Source organism: Pelophylax lessonae, assembly GCF_965119305.1.
Source record: "Pelophylax lessonae genome assembly, chromosome: 2".
Lineage (NCBI taxonomy): Eukaryota > Metazoa > Chordata > Amphibia > Anura > Ranidae > Pelophylax > Pelophylax lessonae.
Window position 1 is genome coordinate 538,708,430 of NC_138769.1, and position 15,718 is coordinate 538,724,147.

Genomic DNA, 15,718 nt, shown 5'->3' on the forward strand with positions numbered 1-15,718 from the left:
TGCGCTGGCAGCACCACCTGGTCACCGAGCACAAGGCACAAAGCGATCCTCAGCAGAGTGGGAGAGGACTTCACGAGACTCACAACCCGCCGATACAAGCACCCAAAAATATACATCCCCAGCGTATGTGGAGGAACTTGAGAAGGGGGGATGCCTGCGGGAAGGAGGGGAACCCCCGGGGGTCCGACTGTCCCAAGAAGGGGCCAACGTCCACCCCAAAACCCTCCGGGGGTAGAGGGTGGGACAGCTAGGCCTGCGGAGCTGAGGCCTGCGCGCGCTCGCTGGCCAGACTGGGGTTATCACTGGATTTAGATTATCCAGCCCATCGCCCAGCCCAGCAGTTGATAGTAGATCTCACAGGAAAAATTCAGGAGAGAAAATATTTCTATCCAAAAAATTTTGCCAGGACCAAAGATTCCAGCAAGGAACTAGGTCCCTACTCCTGACTAGGCAGAAAAAAACTGAGTGACTATAGCAGAGAGAGGAAGTATACCCCCTGGGACTGCCCATGGGTATAGCCAGAATTTTATTCTGCCTAGTGTCATCCTGTGGGGGGCAGTATACCCAATGGTGAGGAATGATAGGAGCTGTGTCGGTCAATGAACGAAAGAGAAATATTCTATTGGACCACATTTACCTACTCAATGGACTATCGCTTCCTAATGTATTTTATTTATCTATTTATTACAGGTACTTCTATAGTGCTGTCAATTTACGCAGTGCTTTACATATTTTATACATTCACATCAGTCTGTGCCCTCAAAGAGCTTACAATCTAATGCACGATACCTAAAAATTGTAACACAAACCTGGATGTTTAGCTTCACCTATGGTGCTCTCAAGCAGGGCTGCTGACAGAACTCACGGGGCCCTGTGATCAAAGTTATATTTTACTAAAAATACACTAAAATCATTATTAGCTGACGCAAATGTGCTCTGTGTGTGAATGAGGTCTTGACGCTTGTTCATATTAGAGTGAGTAGGGCAAGAATATGGAGGGAGGAGGTGGTAAGATGAAAAACAAAGCTACAGCGGTGGCCATAATGAGAACCCGAACAAATCAGACTAAGCACGGCTAACATCAGAGCACTGAGCCCCTCTGTAAGAGAATGACCGGAGGCTGTAGAATGGAGTGTAGTTTAGCAGCTGCATACTGTATGTACTTGTCAGCTTTTTGGGCCCCCCTGTTGAACTGATGGGGTCTGGGCCCTGTACAGGAGGGCTGACACTACCCCTTTATCAGCGGCCCTGCTCTCACGGATTCCCATGTTCAGTATTTTCCCTTTGCTTGTAATCAAAGGATGCACCCCCACTTAAGGGGATTAATATGGAAAATGCTACCCCCTTCATGATGTAGGTAAAGCACATCCTGATGCCTAAACACAGTTTTGCAACTTTGACATTTGTTAGTAAACCTGTACATCACACTGCACACTATATCATCACAACTACTTAGTGTATCCAGGAAAATTATTTGTTTTTATTTTTCAGGATAAATTGAGCTTTCATGTGGTGGTAAATGGTAATGTCAAAAGTACTTGGACGCCTGCCTTTATACGCACATGAACCTAAATGGTAGCCCAGTCTTAGTCCGCAGGGTTCAATATTGAGTTGGCTCACCCTTTGCAGCTATAACAGCTTCAACTCTTCTGGGAAGGCTGTCCACAAGGTTTAGGAGTGTGTCTATGGAAATGTTTGACCATTCTTCTAGAAGGGCATTTGTGAGGTTAGGCACTGATGTGGACAAGAACGCCTGGCTCACAGTTTATAATTTAGGCTACATTCACACCTGAGCGTAGCGTTTTTGCACGTTTTTTACCGCGATTTACAGGCGTTTTTTGTGCAGGCGTTTTTAGATTGAATAGAGACCAATGGAAAACGCCTGTAATCTGCCCAAAAAGAAGCTCATGTACTTTTTTGAGCGTTGGGCGTTTTGCTCACAGCGTCAAAACGCTCAGATGTGAACAGGGGCCATTGAAATGAATAGGATTTGTCTTGTTGGGCGTTTTGAGAGCTGATCCTAGAGCAGAAAAACTCCCCAAAAATGCCCCAAAACGCCTACATGTGAACGGAGCCTTAAAGGACTGTATGAGGCTGCAACACAAGACTCCTAGCACACATGCTTCATATTTTGTGCTATAGCAATATCTGTTCCTCGGAGACGTCGATGTTAAAAAACTGCTTTGTAATTATATCTGTCATCTCCCAGATCAGTTCACCTGTATGCCATATAGCTTATGGCTATGTGAGCCTTCTACTTGTCCATAAATATTTTACGTATCTTCTTTTTTTTCAATAAAATATATATTTAATTACATTACTTATTATTCTGGCCAATAAAATGATTTGAAACCAAAGCCCTTGGATTGTAAACTTGTGTAACGTATTTAGGAGCGCCAAGCGCTTGGGTGTCAGTTCATTTCATTGGCCAGAATAATAATTTTTATTCTGTCATTAAAGTGAATGCTCAAGCGCTAAATGTACCTAGCGCTTAGGCGCTTTTAGACTGGTTTACACGCACTTAGGCAAGCTTTTTTTTTGCCAAAACTCTTCTGACCCTGGACGCACTAGCTATGGGGTTTTTTTTCTGCCTCGAAATGCCTATTTGTGCATTGACATACAGGCTAACATTTAGGAGATTTTGGAGGAAGGGGAAAAAAAAACCCCACCAAACTCCACCTGGAGCAGCAGAAAAATTGTCTAGTGTGCATGAGGCCATACCGTAGGCTAACACTGAGGGGCATTTAGAGGCAGAAAAAAAGTCAAATGCTCTTACAAGTCGAGTTTTTAACGCCCACTGTGCATGAGGCCTAAATGTATGGTGAACTTAGGCTGGCCATACACCATACAATTTTCTTATTCAATTTCCTTTAGATTTACCTTCAACTATGTAGTGCAAGGGCCTGCCTGATTGCATACAAATTGAAAGTGTTCAGGTTTGAACTTATATTATATGGTTTTGGTAAATCTAAAGGAAAGTTGAACAAGAAAATTGTATAGTGTATGGCCAGCCTTACTGTGGAAAAACTAAAGTACACCCTTGGCCTCAGGAGCTAATATTGCTTTGGCAGAAATTACTTCTTGTAGGCATTTTTCATAACAGCCCACCAATCTCTGGCATTGACTCTGTATACTTTTTTTGAATCACATCTCCATGAAAAAGTTTGTCTGTTGCAAAATGTATTCCATGCATGAATGCCCCTTTCAAATCCCACCACAACAGTTCCAATGGGATTCAAATCAGGGCTTTGTTTAGGCCAGTCCATAACCCTGTTTTTTCTTTTTGAGACATTTCCTGATGGATTTGTGAGTGTGTTTTGGATTATTATCGCATTGAAAGATCCATTTCAAGTACAACTTTCGAACAGATGACCTCATATTCTCAATACCCACAGCTGTACATCTAAAAACAGTGCCTTGATAAATGGCCCTCCAGTGTGCCTGTTAATGGGTGTGTATAGTAACCCCTTCACCTCTCTTATCCTGTGCACATTACACCCTTAACCTCCATCCTCCTACTGTATGTGGCTTGCACTTTGACCCCTTTACCTCCTCCTTTGTATGACTTGTACATTTAAGGATATGCTGTCTCTGGAGCACCATTACCAAGCTCCATGTTTTAACCACCTCATTACTAGCATATTTCCTTTATTTCCACTTCTCAAAAAGTGGACATTCTGGAAAGGGAGGTATATTGTATTGTTGTAGCATGTTTATTGATATGTTTGGGCTTCATGCAAATGTACATGCAGCACCAGTGTAATGACATTGCTGGGACCCACTGCCACCACATATAGCAACCCATTGAGATGAATTAGAAGAGGCAGCTGTGCAGGGTTGTGCCCTGGGGTTTGCATAAAGCACCTGCATGTGCACTGAAGTATACTCCAAAAGCGCTATCTGGTATTACACACCAGTACTTAAAAGTGATATTGAAAGATTTAAAATAAACAAACTACTCACATGTTCTACTTACCTGTTCTATGTAATGGTTTCGCAAAGAACAGTCCTGAGCCTCCTCTTCTCGGGTCCCCCATCGATACTCCTGGCTCCTCCCCCCTGCTAAGCACCCCTCATGCATGCTCTCTCCAGAGCCCCCCTTTTTGTATCCATAAGACAGAATGGGACCAATTGTGAATGAAGAGGCAGAGATCCAGGAGAGCAGCTGCTCTCAAGCACATTGCTGGATTGTGATTGAGCTTGGGTAAGTATTGGGGGGGGGGGGGGCTGTGGGGGAAGCTGCACACAGAAGGTTTTTTACCTTCATGCAAAAACCTTCAGCCATTACAACCACTTTTTGGTTTAGCACAATTTGATACGATACAGAATTCATAATTATTTTAATGACTGCAATCTGCCCAGTCCCTGTAGTAGCAAATCATCCCCAAAATAATACATTTCAACCACCACCATGCTTAACAGTGGATACAAGGTTCTTTTAAAATATTGTTTTTGGTTTCCACCAAACACGTCTATTGTTAATGTGGACTTTTATTCATCAGTGCACAGCAAATTGACTCAGAAGGCCTAATCACACATATCAATAGCAAAGACCAGACCCTGGATATCTGAGGTTAAAATAATAGGTTCCACCTACATATTCGATAAGGAGGCTCTAATCCTTGGCATCTATTCTGGAACACCTGAAAATGATTTAAAATTACCTAAAGTGGTGGTAAATGTACCAGGTGAGTGTACCTTTTCCATGTGACAAATCTGAACTATGGTTAATTGATTACACCAATCTTCATTACAATTTTATGCCTCATTTGTTCAAATATATTTAAATATCTTGAAAATGTCATCAATTTCCATTTGGTGTACTTAACTTTTTTACATGACTAAATGCAGTACGTCACAGTTTGCTGCTTGGATCCCATTACAGGGCACTTATACTAAAAATGTATATAGGCAGCCATAGCAGACTTCTTTTAAAAAATGCTAGTTACAGGTTTTTACATGGCTCCAAAGTCTTCAACACTTTTTAACTGAGCCAAAAAATATGCAGATCAGAAATCCTGACTTCACTAGCTGCAAGTTTGTTTCAGATCAATGATTCAAAGAATTAAGGTCAGAGATAGTCAAGAAACCAGAATTTCAGCAAAGCAACCCCTGTATTTCTCTCAATGCAGGTTTCCTGGGCCTGGAAAACACTGACTGAGCTGCTACCTTCCTTACAATTAGCACAGAAAATGAGAGATATGTTTCTTTACCCAATATACAAAAAGAAACAGAAGGAAGCTCATCAGAATAAAAAAGGACAAGGTTTCAGTGGAAGTTATACATGCACGACTGGCTGTTAGCATATAGAATGTTTCGGTTTTAGGTTTTACAATGATTCCTACCTCTGCAGTAGCATTACTCGTACTGTGCACATGTTATTATTGTGTTATTGTGGTTTACAGAAATCTATCACTAAGATGGTCACCTGGTTTCAGCACAATAACATTAGAGCCGCTAATCTGCATACTTGTTTTGGGTGAAGAATTGCAGCCAGAGGAATATCAGAACAGGTAGGTTACTAGCATTTTCAGAAGGGATACAGAATGACAGATTTTCAGCGCTAATTAAATGTACTTATTTACCGCTCTTCACCTGGATGCATCAATAATTAAGAACTATAATCTAGAAGAAGAGAGAAGATGAAAGCCACACCAGAAGACTGGCGCTCTGGCTCATCCCGGTTCTTCTGGTTTTAGTATGAAAGCACCCTTGGAGGCCAATCTACTGTATGTGTGTTGCATTCGAATCACTAGAACAGATCATAATAGGCTAACTCATATAGCCAATTTGGGCCATACAACACCAAGAATCAGCAGTAGCTTACAGCTTGGGCTGCCTTTCTCCACTCCCTAACCACATATAACTGAATATGCTTTTACATAAGAAAGGTCAAAATTGACAGCGTGAATGAGTCTTAAACAGACAAGCACCATTTTTCCAACTCAGCACACCACAATGCATGGTACCGCATTACAGTGTGTTGTGGTACTTTGCTCTTTCAGGTCAACGTAACAGACTGGCCTAATTGCATTCCTTTAAAGCCTGACAGTTTACCTTATCCTTGCCTCCACACCATCTTCTTTGCCCACTTCAGCCTAGTGAAATATCAGTACTTTTGAGCATGTAGAATTATTTGACCCTAACCCCTTATTCCCATGATGTGTCTATTGGCGCCTGAGTCGACAGTGGCTTGCCAGGCCTAAGTGCTATCATGTGAGTGCTGGTCTCTGCCCTGTGTAATTCTCAGCAAAGACTGACCCGGAGCTTTTCACTTTTTCTTAGGGCCTTGGCAAGCAAATCTGCAGCAACAGGGTGCAGAAAAATAAGTAAGAATAGCCAAAGGCTACAGGCTATCAATTGCCCTGTCTGGCTATAGCTGGCAGCACTGATCAGTGTATTCTGATGGCAGGGAAGTCTCCCCTCAATAGCTCAGTGGGAAGGATTCCACCATACACGTTGAATGTGTGGTTAGAGGGAATCAAGTAATTTTATGATAAAAAAAAAAAAAAAATACCTCATCTATGGCCAGGCTTATAGAGGCAGCTTCAACCCCTTAAAAAGTATACCTTCACTTTTTCCCTTTTCTGTCCTCCTCTGCCCATATTTGTGGCTAAAAGAAGCATGAAAATCTCTCTTTTCTCGTTTGGTGAACTGTACCAGTAATAAGTGTGACGGATGTGGGTATCAGATCCCTGTCGTCCTCACTAACTCGTTACAAAGGACCAGCCATTCTCACACCCCGCTGTCACTTACATAACAATGCCACTCGCAGCTGCACCCTGCACAAAGATTTTCCAGTTTGCGGGACCACAATCTAGGTGCCAGCAGGCCGAGAGCAATTATCACTGGGCTAATAAGGCAATTAACCCTTTACATGCCACCACCTCTGTTTGGTCCAAGCCGGAGTAAGCTTGTAATTTTAAAAATACAAATTATGTTTTTAGAATAATCTGTAACACGCGCTGTCACCACAGACGGGTATGTTCAGAGGATTTATTCTATACAGTAGCACTTTTCAAGAGACAGGTTCTTTGTTAGCTTGCATTAAGAGCTTAGGGACAAGGTTAACACTTTTCAAAATAAGGTTTTAATAATGAAAAGGTCAAAGTTGGTGCAACTAAAATATTTACAGAAAAAAAGGGGTTTAAAAGAAATAGAGACATAATTCAGCAATAGAAAAATAAGGTAGAATTGAGGAGAAAGAATACTTGCAATCAATGTCCTGGGTATTATCAGAGTTCAAGCGATGAGCCAGGTGTGATCGGTTCTCAAACTTGATAGATGTTCCTTCTTTGATGTGATCACTGGTTAGGGGTCTCCCTTTTTCTCTGGGATCAAAGGGGTATTTACAAATGCCCCTGACCAAATAAAACGGAGTGGCCATGGGCTGTCCTGGGGTTATGACCGTATTAGGACCCTCTCCTTTGGACAGTTTTATACCACTATTCATAGCTCGAAATATGTATTAGTTCTTTAAACTGATAGTTTATCATTCAGCATGTCATTTCGCATCCAGGGATACCAAACACAGAAAGCTCAGATAAACTGGTCACCCAGGGAATATCTGACAGCTATCTTCTATTCTATATGTGATAGGGTGGTCATGCATGATCTTAATTCATTCAGTATGACATTTGTCATCCAAATATATACCTATTATTAATGTGTCATGTTCCTGTCTGAGTTTATGAATCGTGTGTATATTTGTTAATTGACAGAGTTCTCTGATCGCTATTTACGACCCCCTATTAGTTCTGGTTTTCCTTAATGGATTTGGTCAAAGTTTTACGATAGGCCTGGTTGGAAGAAACCGACATCCTGCCAGGACTCAAGTGATAGGTTTTATGTCTCGGAGTTGAGATAATGGCTCTTTGGAAGTGTAAAACCTATGCATTCCATTAATTAAATGAGGTGGGGGATAATATCGCTGCGTGTATAACTGTTCTGCAAGACTGTCATGGCTAAACTTTAATGACTGAACAACATGCTACAGCTTTTTGTATGTCCAGTGGGGGATATCATTACAATAAGTAGCTCTGTATGCAAAGCATTAGATGGCATGCTGTCTGCAATAGCGCATTCTATCACTAGTTTTTACTGAAATGATTATACAATAGGTGGGTGTCATCATTCAAGTGCGCTGAATTACTGCTAGGGCTGTAAAATGTGAAAATTCCCTCTTGATGCATTACAATTTCCTGGCTCTGCCCACAGTCCTTTAGAGTAAAGCACATCTGTAGGAGTTTATGGACAGGATGTAAAAGGCTTGCTGTGTCCCTGTCACCCTCCCCGGCACTGATTAGCACAGGGGTCTCCAGACTTTCTAACAAGAGGCAACCTTCCTGTCCTTCAGACTTTAGGGGGCCTGAACTGTAGCCAGTGAGAGTAGCAAATGCCCCAGCGCCAGTAGGAGTAAATAATGCCTCAGGCGTGGTGGTCAGTGGGAGTAAAAAAACTGCAAAGCACCTATAGCCAGCAGGAGAAAGAATAGTGCCCCATAATTTGGATTAGTTGAAGGAATGGCGGTTGGCATCAGTGAAAGGAATAGTACCCCATGGTTGGTTTCAGAAAGAGGAATAGTGCCCCCTAGTTCGCCCCCTTTTCCTCCGCAGCCTTCTGGGACATGTCACAGGTCCCAGAATGCTGTGGCACCAATCATATATGCACTATGAACAGCTGGCTGTGAAGCCGCAAGCATTTACAGCTGGCTGCCCACAGTTAGTATGCAGACACCGGGTACCAAAGCTCGGTGAAGAAACCGGCCAGGCAAGAAAATCGCTGGATCCTGCCGTAGAGGAGTGTCCTATTATTAAAAGTCATCAGCTACAGTTTTTGTAGCTGCTGACTTTTAATTTTTTAACAGATGACTGAATAACTGCTTTAATGTAAGTGGAAGGAAAAGAACCGTACTGGTAGTGTCAGTGGGAGGAATAGTGTTCCACTGTTTATATCAGTGGGAGGAATTTTGCCTCATCATAGGTTTCAGTGGAAGGAATAGTGCCTTATTGTTGTCAGCAAAAGAAACAGTGTCTCATATCAGTGGGAAGAATGCAAAGGACTGCATCTGGCCTGTAGGCCATACTTTGGAGACCACTAGTCGAGGAGGATGCAGGACCCTGCTTCCCGCTGCATTTACTATTCAAAATAGGTCAATTAACACTTTAAGACATTTAACATGCTAACGTGTATTGAAAATTCTTTGAATAAATCTTACAATATACTGTTCTGACTGTTTAGAGGATAGTGCCACCTAATGCTGGCCATACAGTATATGAAAAATCGTTCAAACTCGTTCTCGAAAAAACAAACACTCGGCCATGAGAGCAAACGATCGTGCCATCACGTAATGACCGATAAATCGTTCAATGGACATAAACAAATCCGTTTTTTATTCACTTTGTCACATATACGTAGTGCAAACAGTTTGGACAAGAAATACATTAACCTTTCAATTTATTGTTCGTTCAGCAGAAAATTTCCAAACTTGTCCTTCATTTTTTCGGCTCAAAAACGTCACAACCGATTACTGATTAATAGTGTAGTGTATGGCCAGCATAAGTGAATTTTTGTTACATTTTTGACTAATGCAAGTCAATTCAAACATAATCAGTAAATGCTGATTTTTTTTTTTTTTTTTGGGGGGGGGGGGGAGATAAAACCACCCAAAATATGCATGATATGGGGGTTACTGCAGTGCAACTATCCTTCATCACAGCCCTGAAATTCAGCACAGCATAATTCTTCCTTCCTGTAAAGCTAGAGGAGAAGATTTTTCAGCAAACTATTGAAGAAGAAAATGATGAAAAAGAACAAACCATTGGCAGCTTAGAGAAGGAAAGGCTGTCATTACTGAACCTCCAGTACCCAATAATAACATAATAGAATGAATCAAAATGGCTAAAAAAAAAAAACAGAAAATAACTGGAAAACACTTCTGTCCCAGATCATGGATATATAAATTCACCTTTATGGAGAGGTGGGAGATTTACTGGTATGAACACACAGTGGACACAAAATGTAAAATATATATATATGATTTTTTTTTCTTTGAATCGGATTTATTTTTTTTAATAAACCAATTAAAATACAAAACCGGGCTGAAAGTTATTTCAGATATTTTAAATCTTTTTTTTTTTTAAATACAAATACAATCTCTATCAATACATAAAGAATAGCTTTGAACTCTAAACATATATTGATCTCGAGTCTATAAAAATTGATTCTGTTTGGTTGAAATTTATGTTAAGACATGGATTTCTTTTTATTAAGCCCGCATTTAACATTTTTCTCAGCATGTAAGCAAATATACATTATGTACAAATAAAAAAGATACTCCATACCCTTACATTGCTTTCACATGCTTCGTAAAGGGTGGATTAAACAAAGGCACAACAGTTATTGCTTAAAGTCAATATTACGAAAAGCAAAACTAACATCAGAATGGGAATAAATGCCTTTAGAACAGTGCAAAACATAAGTTGTATCTGATTTATAGATAACAATTCTTAAATTGCTGGCCTGCAAGTAGTCATGTATCAGTGGTATGATACAGAAGAAAAGTTCATAACTAACAAAAAAACAAATAAAGCTAAGCTGTATTGGTTCGATGTATTACAAGCTATGAAAATAAAATTTACAGACAGCACAGCTTATATGAACATACTAAAAGATTGTCACAATTTTTGTAGAAAAATATTTGCTTCAATGACAGTAAAAGTCTTGTCCTCGTAGTAGAAAAGGCACGTTCCTTCAACAGGGGGTCCCGGAAACAAATTATGCACCTATTGAATTCTCATAAATCGCGACTTTATTTATACTCACCTTTTGCAGGAGTCTTCACACTGGTTATGTGATGCTGCAGGGTCCCCTGTGCCCTTCTCCAGGCTTAATGGTCCTTTATGTTGCAGAGAGAGGCAGGGCTGTGATGACATCAGCATAGCTCTTTGTATCATTATACCTTGAATACAGGGTACTGTGGTGACAACCCTTGCACTTATAACAAGTCCTATGTCTTTCAGGTTGAATGACCCTGGGTGCCATTCAACCTGAAGGGCTGAGGGCATTATGTGGCAAAAATACATTACTGAGGAGGACAGCCATGGAGAGAAGGTAAGAATTGCAGCCAGAACTTTTTATTTTTTTAACTGGGGGGCCAACAAAAAAATAAAATAGCTCAGATTTAGGATTTAAAATCCAAACCAACTGAACACAAATTAAATGAGTTACTGCTAGGGAGCCCTAAAGATAAAAAAACAGGAATTGTGGTGGAGAAAAATAAAGCACTTTATAAAAATATATATGAAGACTGAAGAAGGGCCCATCACATTTGGGAAAAAAATTAAATATAGAGGTTTTCTTTTCAATTGGAATCAAATTCCCATGTATCATTCTCCTGTTTAATTTCCACCTGGGATGAGAATCCATTTGGGCCAGCAACTACTAACACGCACGATGGTGGAATTTTTTGCTCAGTTTGCTCAGCAGCTTGAGATAGGCCTTCCTGTGAATCGTGACTGTTGGTAACTTGAAAAAGTGTTTGTTTGGGTTCCGGTGATTTGATCACGGACGTGATAACTGTGCTCGGACTTTGGTTGAGCAGTGGTGAAGAGCTGGTTGAAAAGGTCATAACTGGAGTGGTTGCACTGAAGACTGGAGATGAAGGCACACTGACTGTTCCATTACAAAGGCTTTGGACATTACCATTCAGAACTTGCTGAACCTGACTAGAGCTTAGGACAATGGATGGTGGAGGTGAGCCAGTTTTCTGAGGATGTAGCACCATGTTGTCCTTGAGTACGGTCATCGGCTGGCCTGAAGAAATGGCTTGAAGGATGAATTTCTGTGAGCCTGCAGCGGCTGTTGGGTCTGTGCTTGTTATTACTGTGGTGAGAGGCACTGTCTGGAGTGTTACAGTATGCAACTGCTGACTTCCAGGAGAAACCACTACCGGGACCTGACCTGGAGACTGTATAGTCCTAAAATGTAAAAGAGAAAAGAGACAGGTGAGCAGTGCACCCATTTGTACACATCTGCTGTAAAAGGTTTTATAAATATATTATATATATATATATATATATATATATATATATATATATATATATATATATATATATATACATATACATATACACACACACACACACACACACATAGCTATATATATATAGCCCCTTGCAATGGGGGCACTTAGCGGGGAGAAGAGCAAGCAGCACCTGTGGGGGACCCGAGAAGAGGAGGATTAGGGCACCTCTGTGCAAAACCATTGCACAGAGCACGCAAATATAATAGGTTTGTCATTTTAAAAAAAATAAAACAATTGTGCCTTTACAATCACTTTTTCCAAATGTTTTCAAACAAGTTTAGGTGTGCTAAGTGCTTGGGCATTCATTCATTTCATTGGCCAAAGTATTAATTTATTCTAGCCAATGGCTAGAATAATTTAGCTCAAGTGCTAAACATGCCTAGTGCTTAGGCGGCTTCACTCACATTTAGGGGCATTTTGGCTTTTTGCACAAGTAATGTTTACTTACTTACTAATTTAATGTCAATGCACTACAGGGGACTCCTCCTATATCCACTTGATGGTGGACACTGATTGAGTACAGGTGTGTGTGGGGGGGGGGGGGGGGGAGGGTTGCTCAACCTCTAAATATTAATATAAGGGCGCATACCTATCCAGGGATCCTGAACCGAGCCGATTCCTAATCAGCTTCAGGTGTCGGCATCTCAAGTAAAGGAAACAGGAAGTGAAGCCTTGCGGCATCACAGCCGCCTTCCTACTGTGCATGCAGGAGTCATGCTGCGTCTTGTGAATAGTCACATAGTCTTCTGGGACTTGTAATGCATCCAGGAAGGCTGTGGGGGAAGGAGGGGGTGAACTTCTGGCTCAGCTCTCTGTGGCGCATCTGACCGAAGTGAGAGCAGACACCTGTCTAAACCCCAGGTACCCCCAAAAAGTGCCAAATGTGGAAGTGGAGGGGGATGCAAACAAATTGAACTTCCCCCTTTGGGTGAAGATCCACTTTAAGCTTTGACATAAAAAAAAAAAAAAAACCTGGATGCTGTTCCTCTGTAGAGCTGCACCAGATTTTGAACTCTCAAATTTTAGTAAATCAACCCCGTGCAAAATCATTTCGCTTTGTGTGCAACCTTAAAGCGTTTGTTACCCCAACACTTCATATTCCTGATATGTGCCTGCTGTACCATGTACTTGTATGAGAAAGTATCCTGTTCTCTTTGTATTGCAGATTAGAAGGCTGAGACTGTAGCCCCAGCACAGGGAAGCCTATCTACTCCTAACGCTAGGCAGAGACAAACTGAGTTGGGATGGCTTACTGCAGGGGGGGTATTAACCAGTAGGACAGCCCCCATGGGTGTGTCTATGCTAAAAGCTTTTGTTTCTAACAAGTCTTATGCCTAGCTAGTCCTGTGGAGCGGAAGTCAATACCCATTGGTGAAGACTATGTGAGGGGCGGCGACTGTCGGAGGACGTAAGAGAAACTGACCACACTAAGCAGGAGAGAACACACCATGGTCAGTTCTCTAGCAATGCTGGGAACTTTGTGTACTCTCCTCCAATGATCAGACTTATCCTGACATACCCCTGCTGCACAATCATTCACTGGAAGCTCAGTGTTCTGCTGCTTCTCCTCCCTGAAGCTCTTATGCAGCTGAGAGCAGAGGGAATGTGATCACTTATAAAAAAAAGGGGAAAAAGGTATTGATGTTTTTTTTTTTTTATATCTATACAAACATGTTTTGCCTTTCATTTCTATTTTAAACTGAATGGGTTGTTTTACAAGGTGACCGTTTACAATCACTTTACCAAGGCTACAGTGCTTCCTACCCAGACTTTTTTAGCAAAGCAAAATGTACCAATATTCTACACCTGCTGGCTGGAAAGAAGAATGCATATTGATAATATAATATATTTCATATTTACTTAATTGCATTATATGAAAATATTTGCCTTTGCTCTTCTAAAAAGGAAAAAATATACAAAATCTCAAAAATTAGTATACAAAACTCACTCCCTTTATTATTAAACTAGCTTAGGTTTAAACAATGAAATTATACAAAGAGCCCTGGAAGAATGGCACAATATTTTTTCTGTACAAGCCTACTTTCAGAAAATGACCTTGGCCATACACTTACATGGTTATGAAATATTCATGGTCGGTGCCAGTTATCAGCTGATCTTTGCGATTTACAGCTCCATTTGTCAGAATGCACAGATGGCAAAATGGCAGTGAGTTGTTTTACCTCCCTCTAACACAAAGTTTGGACACATTTTGCACTAAAAGCATCTATATTTTTATCTCCATCTTAGCAGATGAAATCTACTGAAAACGTAGCACTTGGCACACTTACACGGTTTGAGCAGATGTTTTAATCTGCTTGCATTTTTTGCTTTATTACCCATAACACACCTTCCTAGCATAATATTGGCACACAGCAATCAGGGGGATATAACAGTACAGTGCTGCACAGATTTCAAAAGGAACAAGAGCCTACAAAAAAAAGCTTTATTTCACGCAGCATAATTATACAATTGCAAAAGTTTGTTAGATCCGTATGTAAAAATATAGCCAATGTGCTTTGGAAGCAGCAAGCCGTGTTTTAAAAGCATCTCAACACAGCTGGCGCCTTTAGAAAGCAAATGTTGAACCAGCACACACCGTATAAAACAACAGATAGTACATATGGATGTGTAATCTGATATATAAAATAACACCAGCTATGTTCTCCTCAAAAAGTAGATCTAAGGCCCTGTTCACACCTGAGCGTATTTCAACTCGTAGTCTCAAAAACGCCCAACAAGCAAAATCCCATTCATTTCAATGGCCCCTGTTCACATCTGAGTGTTTTGTCACCTGAAGCAAAACAGCACATGAGCTTTTTTTTGGCAGACTACAAGCGTTTTTGTTAGATGTCAATGCCTGCCTAAAAACACCTGCAAAAAACGCCTGAATAGGATACGCTCAGGTGTGAATGAAGCCTTAACCAAATATAATGTTGTAAATGTAATAAAGTTTGAGAATTTTGTTTTCTATATATTTCTCTCTTTCAATTAAATAATTACAGGCACATTTTTTTTTCTTTTTCATTGTGGATACCTGTCAAATTTATTTTGCCGTATGTGTCCCACTGGGGAGATTTCCCTTCACTTCCTGTCCCATAGCCAAAACACGGAGGGAGAGGAAATCCCTGCAAAGTAAGGGATTCCTTGGGGACCCCAGATAACCAGAGCTAGTGTCCCCATTGGAAGATTTTCCTTCTGGGTACAACCCAAAATTTGTGATTTTCTTTTGCTTTTACTTTCAACGATAATGGTAAACAGGACAAACAAAAAGGGTGAATGGGGACAAGGACATTAATAAGAAGGGGGACAGAGGTTCTAACCCCTCTACACGCGATATAAAAAGAAAAAAAAAATTGGGCTTTAGTTATGCATTAAAACACCTTGTCAACAGTGACAACACTTACTCAGATCAGCTGCAGCACTGTCACTCCACCACACAAATGTGCTGGCATGTTCAGCTGCAAACACAGTAAAGCCTCGTTTACACTTGCATTGGAGGGCAGCAAAAAAAAAAGTGTTTGAGCTGTAAAGACAGCTGTAGGGGGGATGTACACATATTGTGGTCAGTGGGCATTACCGTCCACTAAGCTCAATCTATTTATGTGAATGGGGCATGTTGTGTGGACTTTTAGG

General features: G+C 40.9%; 1 protein-coding gene across 5 annotated transcripts in view; it reads right to left on the reverse strand.

Annotated features, from left to right (window-relative positions):
- Positions 1-11,140: 11,140 nt before the first annotated feature.
- Positions 11,141-15,718, reverse strand: part of ELF1 (E74 like ETS transcription factor 1) — a 235,828-nt gene continuing 231,250 nt past the window's right edge. For all 5 annotated transcript variants that reach the window (XM_082247607.1, XM_082247606.1, XM_082247609.1 and 2 more), the window contains one exon: positions 11,141-11,978. In XM_082247607.1, coding sequence (XP_082103733.1) covers positions 11,363-11,978 — 616 coding nt within the window. In that variant the 3' untranslated portion in view covers positions 11,141-11,362. The remainder of the gene's footprint in view (positions 11,979-15,718) is intronic.